The 16,102-nt window shown below is 42.1% G+C and overlaps 1 protein-coding gene across 1 annotated transcript; it reads right to left on the bottom strand.

Annotated features, from left to right (window-relative positions):
• Positions 1–2,135: 2,135 nt before the first annotated feature.
• Positions 2,136–6,054, bottom strand: LOC111957838 (beta-centractin). Its single transcript, XM_023978865.2, has 11 exons — positions 5,901–6,054; positions 4,959–5,023; positions 4,763–4,838; positions 4,462–4,587; positions 4,166–4,290; positions 3,675–3,891; positions 3,445–3,537; positions 3,135–3,309; positions 2,948–3,009; positions 2,759–2,799; positions 2,136–2,664 (listed from the first exon to the last, which is right to left on the bottom strand). The coding sequence occupies exons 1-11, from the start codon at positions 5,946–5,948 to the stop codon at positions 2,562–2,564; spliced, it is 1,131 nt and encodes a 376-aa protein (XP_023834633.1). The 5' UTR covers positions 5,949–6,054; the 3' UTR covers positions 2,136–2,561.
• Between the last annotated feature and the right edge of the window lie 10,048 nt (positions 6,055–16,102).

The raw sequence follows: 16,102 nt of genomic DNA, 5'->3' as shown, positions 1-16,102 counted from the left end.
GAATGCATTTCAATTAACAGGTGTGCCTTCTTAAAAGTTAATTTGTGGAATTTCTTTCCTTAATGCATTTGAGCCAATCATTTGTGCTGTGACAAGGTAGGGGTGGTATTCAGAAGATAGCCATATTTGTCAAAAGACCAAGTCCATATTATGGCAAGAACAGCTCAAATAAGCAAAGAGAAACAACAGTCCATCATTACTTTAAGACATGGTCAGTCAATAAGGAAAATGTCAAGAATTTTGAATCGTTCTTTTTCAAGTGCAGTCTCAAAAACCATCAAGAGCTATGCTTAAAACTGGCTCTCATGAGGACCGCCACAGGAATGGAAGACCCAGAGTTACCTCTGCTGAAGAGGATATGTTTAGAGTTATCAGCCTCAGAAATTGCAGCCCAAATAAATGCTTCAGAGTTCAAGTAACAGACACATCTCAACATCAACTGTTCAGAGGAGACTGTGTGAATCGGGCCTTCGTGGTCAAATTGCTGCAAAGAAACCACTACAAAGGACACCAATAAGAAGAGACTTGCTTTGAACAAGAAACACGCGCAATGGACATGAGACCGGTGGAAATTTGTCCTTTGGTCTGGAGTCCAAATTTGATATTTTTAGTTCCAACCGCCGTGTGTTTGTGAGACAGAGTAGGTGAACGGATGATCTCCTTATGTGTATTTCCGACCGTAAAGCATTGAGGCGGCAGGTAGCCTAGTGGTTAGAGCGTTGGGCCTGTAACCAAAAGGTTGCTTGATCGAATCCCTGAGCTGACAAGGTAAAAATCTGTCATTCTGCCCCTGAACAAGGCAGTTAACCCACTGTTCACGGGTAGGCCATCATTGTAAGTAAGAACTTGTTCTTAGCTGACTTGCCTAGTTAAATAAAGTATGGTATGGGGGTGCTTTGCTGGTGACCCTGTCTGTAATTTATTTAGAATTCAAGGCACGCTTAACCAGCATTCTGTGGTAGTCACGCAGTAAAAAGCACATGACAGCCCGCTCGGAGTTTGCCAAAAGGCATCTGAAGGACTCTGACCATGAGAAACAAGACTCTCTGGTCTGAATGCCAAGCGTCACGTCTGCATGAAACTTGGCACCATCCCTACGGTGAAGCATGGTGGTGGTGGCAGCATCATGCTGTGGGGATGTTTTTCAGCGGTAGGGACTGGGAGACTAGTCAGGATCGAGGGAAAGATTAATTGAGCAAAGTACAGAGAGATCCTTGATGACAACCTGCTCCAGAGCTCAGACTGTGGCGAAGGTTCACCTTCCAACAGGACAACGACCCTAAGCACACAACCAAGACAACGCAGGAGTGGCTTCGGGACAAGTCTCTGAATATCCTTGAGTTGCCCAGCCAGAGCCCAGACTTGCTCCCGATCGAACATCTCTGGAGAGCTCCCCATTCAACCTGACAGAGCTTGAGAGGATCTGCAGTGAGAATTTTATTCAAAATCTTAAGTTACATCAGTGTTGCTAATGTATTCAGCACAACAAAAATAACCACATAGCAGAGTGCACAAATTTATTGTAATGAAACACATTTTTCTTTCAGCAATACTGTTAATTTTAGTGTTAGTATTTGCTTGAAGGAGTCATTATACGAGCAGGATATGGTCACATGGTTCCTCTTGAAACAAAAATATACATATTTTGATATAAAATGAAGTCAGTAATTCCAATTCGGTTTAGATTGCAAATATCCAGCAGAAAACATGACAACCAATCCATTATCATGTCAGCATACCTTTTGGTGCAGTTTAAAAGTTCAGATTAGAGGAAGTAAACCATACCAGTTTGGATAATATTCTCGAATGTGACAGTGCTATTAACTCATATGGTCCACTCAAGATTTAATATTAGTCCCCTTACAATGTTGAGTTAAATGATGAACCAATCAAATATTTAATACAATTTAGATCCACTTGGGTTTGAAATAAGGGAAAGTTCTCCTCAGAAATTGCAACATCAGTAAAAAAAAATTATCCATCAGTGTCATCTTTCAACAGTTGAATATGAAGCAACACTTTTAAATGGAGTCGGTGTAAGTTACAGTACACTGGGTCATATTTTAACATTTCCTTTAAACTGTCTCCATTCAGACTGTGGGAAATAAGGAGACAACTTTAACTAGTTCTTAAGGTATATTTGCACACTGTTTAATGTGCCACAGTAACAACGCCCAAAGGTAAAAAAAAGTCTTAATTGAATCTATCAAAGTAAAGCAGAACGTTCACCTTCATTGTCATTTAAGTGATGGATTTTATGGGGCATAACACACAGAATACAGAATTTGAATAAAGCAATGCAACTTAGCCTTGAATGTGTTAAACAAAAAAAACAAAAAATCCACAATATCAAGAGATGCAACTTAAAGCCTTGTCATTGGGACAGGTTCTGGGTCTGTCTGGTAAATGCTGGTCAACACTTTGCCAGTCCTAGCCAGTTTCCCCGTCATATGGCGTGTAGGGGAGTCAGTAGATGGCATGCCATAGGGAGTCATGGGCTCTCCCCATCAGGGGGTGTGGTGGATTTTCTTTTTGGCAGAATAGGAGCACCGCCAGTCTCTTCAGAAGGTCTTCCGATGGATGGCACGTGCTCGGTCTTCCTCATACTCCTTCTTTGAAACCCACATCTTCTTGAAGGTGTCCAGTGACGCAAGGATGGAGCCCCTTAAAGCATACAACAGAGGATCATTACTGTCCATTACTCTGGAAACAGACTAATGTTTAATCTGAGTGTGGCTGATCACATGACGTTACTTACCCTATCCACGTGGAGTAGAGTCGTTCTTGAGGTGCAGAGATCTAACAGAGTAAAACAGGGAAATAAACTGGCTGTGAAACAGCACAACTAGTTCAGAAATATGTTGCACCAACATTAAACATACATTGAAATTGCTGCTCAGTGCGCATACATAGGTAAATACGGCGCCAAGGTTAAGGCAGCAAATACCTTTATTTTCACATCTTTAGGTGCCAACTTTTTTACTTCACTTAACAACCGGTCACCAAAACCTTTGGGACAGAAAAAAAAGAATTGTAAACAGGGAGAGTAATACAATTAGCCAATGCTGAAGCAGTGGAGTTTGTTTGCTACAGTCTTCAATATGTAATTGGTGGGACAGGACTCTAGTCCATACCTTTGAGGAGTGTGGAGCCCCCAGAGAGAACAATGTTGGAAAAGAGTGTACGTCGCAGGTCCATGTCGGACTTCTGGATGGCAAAAGCAAGAACTTCGTGGATTCCTTCACTCTCGTCCCCTATCAGGTCTGGACGGAAGAGGAGCTCTGGGGCTCGGAACCGAGCAGGACCAATCTACACAGGGGATAACAAGCTGTCAATTCTTCAGTAAAATACAACAGCTTATATGTTAATGTCAAAGTAAGTAGTAATATTTAACTTCCAGAACACAATCTTAAACATTTTGAGAATGTATCTAACATGACTCACATCCAATGTGCTGCCATCAGGAAGAGTGTACTGCACCTTCTCTGTCTCCAAGGTCTCATCTTTTTGTGGGTTCAGTGAGAGGTAGCATGCTCTCTGCAGAGGTAAACAATTAGGGTGACAGGCGTCAAGGACAAAGAATGAAACAAATAACAGGACTGATAGTGTCTTGAAGATTTATACAACTATTTGCCTTGATCCCATCAAAAATACAACAATTTCTTCATCCGTACCTCTTTGATAGTGCGCACAACCTCAAACTCAGCTGAGGTGTGGAAGTCATAGCCTTCCTTGCGCATTAGCAGGCGTAGGTAGCGTGAGACATCACGTCCAGCAATGTCCACCCGCATGATAGAGTGAGGGATGGCAAAGCCTTCATAGATGGGCACAGCATGGGTTACCCCATCACCAGCATCCAGCACCACTCCTGTTGTCCGGCCTGTGGCATATCTGCAATATCCAAAGAGACATTCAAAACGGTTTTTGCTAATGATCATTTTCACATCGCTACAGTTACTAATGCATTACATGTCATATTAACCTGGGGTTTCCTTAGTTGTCACTAGCTACCACAGCTATAGGAGAGGTTTTATGACCTATATGGCTGTGATAACTAGTGATGACCATTTACCTCCTCTGGGAGTGAAATCTTTTAATGTACTGGTATGCCCAACATAAGGCTGGCAAACAAGAGACAAGATATCTAGAGGAAAAACAAACTCACAAGCTTAATACTGCCTGCATGGAGATGAAGAGCGCTGGTACATTGAAGGTCTCAAAGAACACCTCTGCTGCACGCTCCCGGTTTCTACTTGGGTTCAAGGGGGCCTCTGTCAGCAGCACAGGATGCTAAAGGACATTAGGAGAAATGCAAAAGAAAGTCAATGCAGTGAAACAGTAAAAAAAAAAAAAAAACTATCAAATTCATATTCACTTCAAGAAGCGCTGAGAAAGAACACCAGCTCTCATGATCAAATTAAAAGTATCCATAAGTGTGTCACAGAAACCAGAGAAAAATACCTCTTCAGAGAAGGTCTGTAGTTGCTCCTTAGAGTACACATATTGCCAGATGCGCTCCATGTCATTCCAGTCCTTCACAATACCGTGCTCCATTGGGTACCGCACAGACAGGAGCCCCCTGTGTTCCTACAACCACATGGAGAGATAAAGTCTTGGGAATAGCAGCCAAAGTACTATATTTTGTTTAAAAATACAGATTTAGTGTTAATAACAGCCTACATATAGGCATACAGGCCCATAAAGCCCTTTACATTATCAGTGACACAGGGCCACAGGCATCGGTCTTAGTAGAGCACTGTACCTCTGCTTTTGGGCCAATGAAGAGATCTCCTTCCAGAGCACCTGCCATCACCCGAACATGCTTTGGACGACCCACACTAGAAGGTAAACACATGGATCATTTTACATACTCTTTTCATTCAAACAAAGCATTTCAGTCAAATACATTTAAGTATTTAATATTATAGTGTTGAGATGGCTGTAGTGTTTGATCTTACTAGTTTGGGAAGCAGTATTTGGGGATCTGGTCTCCTGCAAAACCAGCTTTAACAACACCGGAGCCCTGAAAGAGAAAGTAAGAAAATGTAGGTCCATGCAACGTCGGCTACATGTATTAACTCATTTATTATAGGGACTGAGGGCGTCTCTGGCCCCATCTGTTCATCCTGTTTGTACAGTGATATCAGTCAGTAGTCATGAGACAGCGCTGAGGGGCAGCACACTGGCCTATTGTAAACTACTGGATCAGACCCCAATATCAGTAGTAAAAATATGCTATTCCTTAATTATTGTACTCTAATGCCTTGCATTGATTACGATCAGCAACACAATGATGCATAAGTAAATTATTCTTTATTTTATTTCACAATGATGCTGCTATCAAGTAGCCTGAAGAGAAAGGCTGTTAATAATCTAGCCTAACGTTAGATGATGCGCTAGTTTCCTAACTCGTCCTTTCTTTCATAATTAACGTTGGCTAGACTTCTTATTTATAGCTAGCTAGCAAACTAACCTAACTAGTTGAAAAGTAAGATACATTGTTTTACTCTGTGAGCTCCCCATAGTTAGCATACTGCATTGGGATGGATTGGTTGGGGATGCAGCCATCTAACGTTAGCTTGTTGTTAGCCTTGGTCATCACCCTTCCCGTCTCACAATGCTATGGCAGGTAGCTAACTAGCTACTGACTGAGTCGCAAAGCTAGTCAGTGGCTTTAGCAAAGATATTTGATCTCTGTGGCTTTAGCTAGCTAATCTTGTTAGCTAACCATCTAGACAATAAGAGGGTTTGCAAAAGCATACTACAGGCTAATCAGCTAGCTAGCTAACTTGAGCTATAAACAAGACAACGACCACCACCCATTGAAAAGCAAACTAACGTTAGCGACTTTTCGGTTACCTTAGTTACCGTTACATTTACCAATGATGTTGGCTACTTACATTATCAATAACCACAGGCTGATTTGCTATTATATCATAGGACTCCATGGTGATAACCTTATAGATATAGGTCCTTTATGAATCCTTTTTTCCTAGCATTGTAGTTAGCTGATTTCGCCTTGTTATGTGGCGCAACGATGCAGATATAAATGTATAGCTAGATAGGCTCAGCTATTATCCGCCCACTCTATGTACAGCCACACAAGCCAATCGCAAGCCATTGGAAGTAAAACGGTGACGTATGAAGCTTAGCTAGCAACAATAGGGTGCACGCAGTGGTGTAAAAATACTTAAAAGTTCTACTTAAGTAGTTTTTTGGGAGATCTGTACTTTACTTTACTATTTATATGTTGTACTTTTACTCCATACATTTTCCCGGACACCCAAAAGTACATTGTGACACAAATGGTCCAATTCACACACTTATCAAGAGAACACCCCTTGTCATCCCTACTACCTCTGATCTGTCGGATTCACTAAACACAAACGGTTCGCTTGTAAATTATGTCTGAGTGTTGGAGAGTGCCCCTGGCTATCTGTCAATAAAAATAAAAATTGTGACGTCTGGTTTGCTTAATGTAAGGAACTTGAAATTATTTCTACTTTTACTTTTGATACTTAAGTACATTTTAGCAATTCTATTTACTTTGGATACTTAAGTATATTTAAAACCAAACACTTTTAGACTTTTACTCAAGTAGTATTTTACTGCGTGACTTTCACTTTTACTTGAGTTATTTTATATTAAGGTATGTTTACTTTTACTCAAGTATGACAATTGGGTACTTTTTCCACCACTGGGTGCATGCACCCTGAAAATAAAAGCTCACCATTGAAACTGATCCAAATGGATACAAGTAGTGGAATAATGCCATATCTGGACCACTAGATAATGCTAAACGAGGTTGGAATGTTGTTACATAACTTAAAAATAATGCAATAATAATTAATTTGACAAACAGTAAAAAAAAAAAAAAAAAATCAGATCCCCCTGTGGATGTATTAGACTGCACAATTGCATTGGGGGCGTGCATATGTCCACTGTACAGCCAGCTTCACCTACTCGGTGACACCCACAGATTACAATTCCAAAGAGTTTACTCAAATATTAAGGTAATAGCTCTTAATGCAGGACCTGGTAGTCCTACCCTATAGCAAACAAACAAACAAAATAATTTCCATAGGCTATGGGCCGTACCTGTTTCTATTTTTTTTTTTCTTAAGTGGGCTCTCTAAAAGCAGAGTGCATCAATGCTTCCCGTTGGAGCCAATTTTTTTTATGTATTAACTTTTTTATCCTTTATTTAACTAGGAAAGTCAGTTAAGAACAATTTCTTAATTACAATGACGGCCTACCCCGGCCAAACCAGGACAACACTGGGCCAATTGTGCGCCGCCCTATCATGGCCAGTTGTGATATAGTGTGGAATCAAACCAGGGTCTGTAGTGACGCCTCTAGCACTGAGAAGCAGTGCCGTAGACCGCTGCCACTCGGGAGCTGCATTTCAAGTTCGAGTGTACAGTTTCAGGATAAACAATGCATGTGCTTTGAATTCATGGCGATTTGTATGTGTAAATACGGTAGGCTACAACAACGCACACACGATTATTGATCATGCGGATGTCAGAGCAGAGAAGACCGTATGAAGTATGGGACAGAATTTAGACATTGCATATAATTTAACAGTTCCATTTAACGTCACACTGTTCCTTACGGCTGGGAATTGCCAGGGACCTCACAATACGATATTATGTGCCGATATGATATAGCGATCCTCACAATTCTATATGTATTGCGATTCGATACTGCGATTTGACGTTCCAAACATATTGCTAACTATGTCTGCCACAGAGAGACAAGAGAGAGCAAGAGCAAATGAGTTTTGATCAGTCAAGGGAAAAAAGTGCTGAAAACATGTTGGCTCCAACTCTCGTTAGCTAACGCTGCCATATTTTTTAAATACATTTATACACACTGATATTTGTAGTCAAATAGGGGATGGGTTTGGGTGGTAAATCGTGGTAAATCTTGGTAACCTGGTTCCCACCAAAAAATCCTAGCTGATACCACATTTTATGGGTGCACACTCTATAGGTAAGTCTGTACAGTCCACTGTGTACAGTGCATTCGGAAAGTATTCAGACCCCTCAACTTTTCACATTTTGTTACATTACAGCCTTATTCTAAAATTGAGTCAATCGTTTTTTCCCCTCAATCTACATACTATACCCCATAATGAACAAGCAAAAACAGGTTTTTACAAATTTAGAAAACTTAAATAATACAATTACATGAGTACTCAGACTCTTTACTCAGTACTTTGTTGAAACACCTTTCGCAATGATTACAGCCTCGAGTCTTCTTGGGTATGACGCTACAAGCTTGGCACACGTGTATTTGCGGAGTTTCTCACATTCTTCTTTGCAGATCCTCTCAAGCTCTGTCAGGTTGGATGGGGAGCATAGCTGCACAGCTATTTTCCGGTCTCTCCATAAATGTTTGATCAGGTTCAAGTCTAGGTTCTGGCTGGGCCACTCAAGTACATTCCTGCATTGTTTTGGCTGTGTGCTTAGAGTCGTTGTCCTGTTGGAAGGTGAACCTTCACCCCAGTCTGAGGTCCTGAGCACTCTGAAGGTTTTCATCAAGGATCTCTCTGTACTTTGCGCCGTTCATCTTTCCCTCGATCCTGACTAGTCTCCCAGTCCCTGCCGCTGAAAAACATCCCCACAGCATGATGTTGCCACCACTATACTTCACCGTAGGGATTATGCCAGGAACTCCTCCAGATGTGATGCTTGGAATTCAGGCCAAACAGTTCAATCTTGGTTTCATCAGACCAGAGAATCTTGTTTCTCATGGTCTGAGTCCTTTTAGGTGACTTTTGGCAAAATCCAAGCGGGCTGTCATGTGCCTTTTCCTGAGGAGTAGCTTCCGTCTGGCTACTCTACCATAAAGGCCTGATTGGTGGAGAGCTGCAGAGATGGTTGTCCTTCTGGAAGGTTCTCCCATCTCCACAGAGGAACTCTGGAGCTCTGTCAGTGACCATCCAGTTCTTGGTCACCTCCCTGACCAAGGCCCTTCTCCCCCAATTGCTCAGTTTGGCCGGGCGGACAGCTCTAGGAAGAGTCTTGGTTGTTCCAAACTTCTTCCATTTAAGAATGATGGAGGCCACTGCAGAAATGTTTTGGTACCCTTCCCCAGATGTGTGCCTCGACACAATCCTGTCTCGGAGCTCTACAGACAATTTATTCGACCTCATGGCTTGGTTTTTGCTCTGACTTGCACTGTCAACTGTGGGACCTTAGACAGGTGTGTGCCTTTCCAAATCATGTCAAATCAATTGAATTTACTACAGGTGGACTCCAATCAAGTTGTAGAAACATTTCAAGTATGATCAATGGAAACCAGATGCACCTGAGCTCAATTTCGAGTCTCATAGCAAAGGGTCTGAATACTTATTTACATAAGGTATTTCAGATTTTATCTATAATAAATTTGCAAAAATGTCAACACTGTTTTTGCTTTGTCATTATGGGGTATTGTGTGTAGATCGATATATATATTTTGAAATACGTTTAAAATAAGGCTGTAACCAGAGTCGATTTTAGCATGTAAATCATGGTGGGGCAAACCATTTTTTCTTCGGAAAGCCACTACATAACACAACAGTAAACAATACATTCATTTATAATGGCGACAAGCAGTGCCCGCAAACTGTTAGGGCCTACATAAAGCTGTCCCAACAGCAGAGCTTTCTTTCCAGCACAATGGAGTGAATCCTTACCACTGCTACACCTGGCTATCAGCGGAGCCTTGTCTGGCAGCGAAACAATTCATTCAGCCTTGTTTACTGCATTAAAAAAAAAAACATAGCTGATATGGCTGACCATATCTCCCTGCCATATTACATAATTTATGGACTCATCTTGTTGTGCGCGCCGGTCCTTTGTGGGCAAATTTTGTCATCCAAGAAAAATATTTATTCAAAACATATTTTCCCAGTCTGACTTCCCAGTTGCAAGGCTTGCGGTTAGCCACTGTCACCGATTCCTTCCAAACAACTCATTGTTGAATTTGCGATTTCCAAATTGTTGTGTAATGTATATGTCCAATTGCCGATGAGCACCGATATTTTTTATCTATATTTTCTCTTCATATGACAAGGATTAAAAATTATTTGCCAGTAGACTTGATTCATGATGACTGCTAGCTAAGATTTTGAAAGTAAGATATTGACATGATCAGTCCAATCAAAGCTACTGTACATTTAACATGATTTGATTTCATTTCTGTGGCCAATGACCTTGAGACTTCTTGGAAGGGCACTTATAATCTAAGTCTATGGCAGGACACCGAAGGGCTCTCGTTCTTGATGTCTCCCCTTACTAAAGACGGGTGACGTAGTGTCCCACGAGTGACAGAACACTGAGCCATTCACGGTGCAATGCTCCTATTTTCTGCTGGCCTGCCCCAACATCACAGAAAGCACTGAGGCTGAAACACCTTCAGTTTGGAGCTGAATGTTTCTATGCGGCTTTATTAACTCAATTATATATATTTTCTTTTACATTGTTTGCAAACTGATGTAACAAGTATTAATGCAAAATAACATGCAAAACAGGCAAGCCCCCCCAATAAATAAATATATGCAAAAAATGTGGGGCTCAAAACAGGTGGGGTTCTGCCACACCTGCCATGAATGACGGGTCGCCTCTTGCTGTAATATAACAAAATGTGGAAAAGTCAAGGCGTCTGAATACTTTTAATAACTTTAGTCTGAGGAGGTCAGACACAAGATATGCACAATAGGCTGACTGGTGAGCTAACGTGGTTCATTTCAGTGGTTTCAGAGACCTGCAATAAGAGCTGTGACGCTAATATGTGTGTTCTGTGGGTAGACTGATACCCCATTGCATGGGTACACACGCTATAGGTACGGCTGTACAGTTCAATACGCATAATAGACGAACTGGGGAGGTGATTTGCCACAGTCAAAGTCCTACATGACGCTAATACTTGTGTGAACTCTTTGGAATTGGAATCTGTGGGTGTCACTGAGTAGGCTGATATCCCATTTCATGGGTGCACAGTCCATAGGTAAGGCTGTACAGTGCGTACATGTATGCCCCCAATGCAGTTATGCTGTATAATACATCCAGAGGGATTATTTTTTTTACTGTTTATGGTATTAATGGTATTAATTATTGTATTTATTTGTAAGTTATGTAACACTTCAACCTTGTTTAGCATTGTCTAGTCCAAATATGGCATTATTCCACTATTTGTATCCGTTTGGATGTTTCAATTGATAACTTTTATTTTGAAGGTGAACAAAAGAGACAACAACAACACAAAATGTCACTATCTCAATACTTGGAGCTCACTGTATGTTTCGATAAGCCTACACCACCACCAGATGGCACTGAAATACAATGTGGAATGTTGGACTTTACAATCAGTATAGTCTCTTCCTACAGCTGCTGTGGAGTGCCATACTTTCTTCTGGCGAGCAAGACTACAAATGGGATGTTTCACTTTTCCCGACATGCAGATGTATCATTCAGGCCATTTATATTGGCAAATAATATAAGCCTACTTTCAGACATTGAGGAGATTATTATTAACTCTGAGAACATTTTTCTTAAACTTGCTATATTAAGAGTCCAAATGGCATGGTTATGCTCTTTCAGTCTGACTGACAGATTCAATTTACTTTACATAAGTTATTATTTCTACTCTTCACATTTTGCATGGACCAATGCACTCAACCTGCTTTTCCTCTCAACCACCACATGTAAATAGTAATGAGATACATGTTTTTCTGTAAGTAGAGGCACTAGAGCAGTTGGTAAAGTAGGAGAGAATATCTGTATCCTATAGTGGACACCCTATCACTAATGTGCAAAACCAATCTCAACTAAGTACAGAGCTAATAGTCATGGTCAGAGAAGCAACAAGGAATTGTCACTTTAATAATGTTTACATATTTTTGCTATACTCATCTCATTTGTATATACTATATTCTACTTATTTTACTTTTAGGTTGTGGCGCCGGGGGCAGAAAGCTGACATTTTACGTGTTTCTTTGCGTTGTTTGTAACTTATTTTTTTACTTATTTTGTACATAATGTTGCCGCTACCGTCTCTAATGCCTGAAAAGATCTTCTGGACACGATTACTCACCACGAACTGGCAGAATCCTTGTTTCCTTTAACGAGTCCAACGAGCCCGATGTGAATGATACTGATTTCCTGGAAACAGGCCTAGATCCCTGTCATTTGCGTGAAGAGAAGGTGGAGAAAAAGGGGCCGGAGGGCGGGCTGCCTTCTGAGAATTCGTAGGCGATCAAATAAACCCCCACTGCCTTCCATTCTGCTAGCAAACGTGCAATCTTTGGAAAATAAAATCAATGACCTCCGCGGAAGATTAAACTACCAACGGGACATTCAAAATGAATATCTTATGCTTCACGGAGTCGTGGCTGAACGATGACATTATCAGCATACAACTGGCTGGCTATACGCTGTATCGGCAGGATAGAACAGCGGCGTCTGGTAAGACAAGGGGCAGGGACTATGTATTTTTGTAAATAACAGCTGGTGCACGGAGCTGTATCGTTTAAGCTGTATCGTTTAGGTTGTGGCCAAGAGTTTTACCTAGAGAGTTTATCTGTATTTTTCGTAGCTGTCTGCATACCATTACAGACTGAAGCTGGCCCTAAGACCACACACAATGAGCTGTATTCCGCCATAAGCTGTCACGCTGGTATGAATGATTCGGGAGACAGGCGCAGGAATACGTAATAGTTTTTTTATTATACCCAAATTACGGCGTGCCGTGTAAGGGCACGGGGACGAAGACCAAACAAACACTATACAAAACACAAGGTTTAAACCCAAACAAAAGAGCGAGGAGTACCTTGAATAAATAACACAAGCGCACAATGAGTAACACGGGATGAGACCCGTAATCATCTGAGCAATCCACAATGGCATGAAAGCCAAAACACACAGCACAGGTACTCAAACGCACCAACGGACATGGGAACAATAATCGACAGGACAACGGTAAACCAAGGACACACTTTTACAATTACGAATCACTGGGAATAGGGGCCAGGTATGCGTAATGAAAGTTCCAGAGGGATCCGTGACATAAGCAAACAGGAAAACGCTCACCCAGAGGCGGCGCTCCTAGTGGCCGGGGACTAATGCAGGGAAACTTAAATCTGTCTTAACAAATTTCTATCAGCATGTTAAACGTGCAACCAGAGGGGGAAAAACTCTGCACCACCTTTACTCCACACACAGAGACGCATACAAAGCTCTCCCTCGCCCTCCATTTAGCAAATCTGACCATAATTCTATCCTCCTGATGCCTGCTTACAAGCAAAAATTAAAGCAGGAAGCAGCAGTGACTAGATCAATAAAAAAGTGGTCAGATAAAGCATATGCTAAGCTACAGGACTGCTTTTCTAGCACAGACTGGAATATGTTCCGGCATTCCTCCGATGGCATTGAGGAGTACACCACATCAGTCATTGGCTTCATCAATAAGTACATCGATGATGTCGTCCCCACAGTCACCGTACTTACATACCCCAACTAGAAGCCATGGCCACCATGCCCACCGACAAACCATCAAACATGCAAAACGTCAATACAGGACTAAGATTGAATCGTACTACACCGGCTCTGACGCTCGTCGGATTAGGCAGGGCTTGCAAACCATTAGACTACAAAGGGAAGCACAGCCGAGAGCTGCCCAGTGACACGAGCCTACCAGACGAGCTAAACTACTTCTATGCTCGCTTCGAGGCAAAAAACACTGAAACATAGATGAGAGCACGAGCTGTCCCGGAAGACTGTGTGATCACGCTCTCCCCAGCCGATGTGAGTAAGACCTTTTAAACAGGTCAACATTCACAAGGCCGCAGGGCCAGACGGAATACCAGGACGTGTACTGCGAGCATGCGCTGACCATCTGGCAAGTGTCTTCACTGACATTTTCAACCTCTCCCTGTCCGAGTCTGTAATACCAACATAGTCCCTGTGCCCAAGAACACTAAGGTAACCTGCCTAAATGACTACCGACCCATAGCACTCACGTCTGTAGCCACGACGTGCTTTGAACGGCTGGTCATGGCTCACATCAACACCATTATCCCAGAAACCCTAGACCTACTCCAATTTGCATATTGCCCTCACATATCCACAGATGATGCAATCTCGTGCACTCCACACTGCCCTTTCCCACCTGGACAAAAGGAACACCTATGTGAGAATGCTATTAATTGACTACAGCTCAGCGTTCAACACCATAGTGCCCTCAAAGCTCATCAATAAACTAAGGACCCTGGGACTAAACACCTCCATCTGCAACTGGATCCTGGACTTCCTGACGGGCCGCCCCCAGGTGGTAAGGGTAGTTAACAACACATCCGCCACGCTGATCCTCAACACAGGGGCCCCTCAGTGGTGCGTGCTCAGTCCCCTCATGTACTCCCTGTTCACTCATGACTGCACAGCCAGGCACGACTCCAACACTATCATTAAGTTTGCTGATGACACAACAGTGGTAGGCCTGATCACCGACAATGACGAGACAGCCCGTAGGGAGGAGGTCAGAAACCTGGCCATCTGGTGCCAGGACAACAACCTCTCCCTCAATGTGATCAAGACAAAGGAGATGATTGTGGATTACAGGAAAAAGAGGACCGAGCACACCCCCATTCTCATTGATGGGGCTGTAGTGGAGCAGGTTGAGAGCTTCAAGTTCCTTGGTGTCCACATCACCAACAAACTAACATGGACCAAGCACACCAAGACCGTTGTGAAGAGGGAACGACAAAACGTACTCCCCCCTCAGGAAACTGAAACGTTTTGGCATGGGTCCTCAGATCCTCACAGGTTTTACAGCTGCACCATCGAGAGCATCCTGACTGGTTGCATCACTGCCTGGTATGGCAACTGCTCGGCCTCCAACCGCAATGCACTACAGAAGGTAGTGCGTACGACCCAGTACATCACTGGGGCTAAGCTTCCTGCCATGCAGGACCACTATACCAGGTGGTGTCAGAGGAAGGCTCTAAAAATGGTCAAAAACTCCAGCCGCCCTGGTCATAGACTGTTCTCTCTGCTACCCCACGGCAAGCGGTACTGGAGCGCCAAGTTTAGGTCCAAGAGGCTTCTAAACAGCTTCTACCTCCAAGCCATAAGACTCCTGAACATCTAATCAAATGGCTACCCAGACTATTTGCATTCCACCCCCCCCCACCCTCTTTTACACCGCTGCTACTCTCTGTTGTTATCATCTATACATAGTCACTTTAATAACTCTACCCCCACTTTAATAACTCTGCCCACATAACTCTGCCCCCACACATTGGCTCTGTACCGGTACCTCCCTGTATATAGTCTCGCTATTGTTATTTTACTGCTGCTCTTTAATAACTTGTTACTTTTTATTTCTTATTCATATATTTTTTAAACTGCATTGTTGGTTAGGGGATTGTAAGTAAGCATTTCACTGTAAGGTCTACCTGTTGTATTCGGTGCATGTGACTAATACAATTTGATTTGTGAATTGTTAGATATTACTGCACTGTTGGAGCTAGAAACACAAGCATTTCACTACACCCACAATAACATCTGCTAAACATGTGTACAGTACGTGACCAATACAATTTATTTGAATTCTACAGCTGTGGAACATGTGTTTGTTTTAAATTCCCGAAGCTATGGGCAAACTAAGTAAGAGTACATTCAGTTGTATTCATGCAAGACAATTGACAATGAGACAATGCATGTAATATCCTGTTGACAACTGAATAGGTTGGTCATATTCTTATCTCCAATTTAAAAAATAACATTCAATGTGTCTCTGTGTCTGCCACCCTGCTCATACTACGCAAACATACAAACCAGATAGTCACCACTATGGGCTATCTTGTTGATGTAATTGAAAGTACCGGCATTGAACATACCCTGTACACTATTTGGAGTATTATCCTTTATGAAATAGATTTGATAAGTTATTAAAGGGTACTAAAATGGGTAAAACTAATCCACTTCTGAATATAAAACTATTGTAAAAGATGAGTACTGTTCACTTTCAATTTAACAAGACAATTGATCTCTCAGATTTACACAGATTGCATTCACTCAATCATCTTGACAATGAGCAACTGAATGTGTAAAAT

Source organism: Salvelinus sp. IW2-2015, linkage group LG33, assembly GCF_002910315.2.
Source record: "Salvelinus sp. IW2-2015 linkage group LG33, ASM291031v2, whole genome shotgun sequence".
Classification (NCBI taxonomy): Eukaryota; Metazoa; Chordata; class Actinopteri; order Salmoniformes; family Salmonidae; genus Salvelinus; species Salvelinus sp. IW2-2015.
The sequence above is the reverse complement of the archived record's forward strand: the minus strand, read 5'-3'. Positions and strand labels throughout refer to the sequence as shown.

Coding starts and splice junctions, on each gene's coding strand:
- LOC111957838 (XM_023978865.2), bottom strand. CDS start 5,948: ATGGAGTCCTATGATATAATAGCAAATCAGCCTGTGGTTATTGATAAT. Junction 5,024..5,900: donor AGCCTGTGGTTATTGATAAT/GTAAGTAGCCAA, acceptor TTTCTCTTTCAG/GGCTCCGGTGTTGTTAAAGC. Junction 2,800..2,947: donor CTAAAGATGTGAAAATAAAG/GTATTTGCTGCC, acceptor TTACTCTGTTAG/ATCTCTGCACCTCAAGAACG.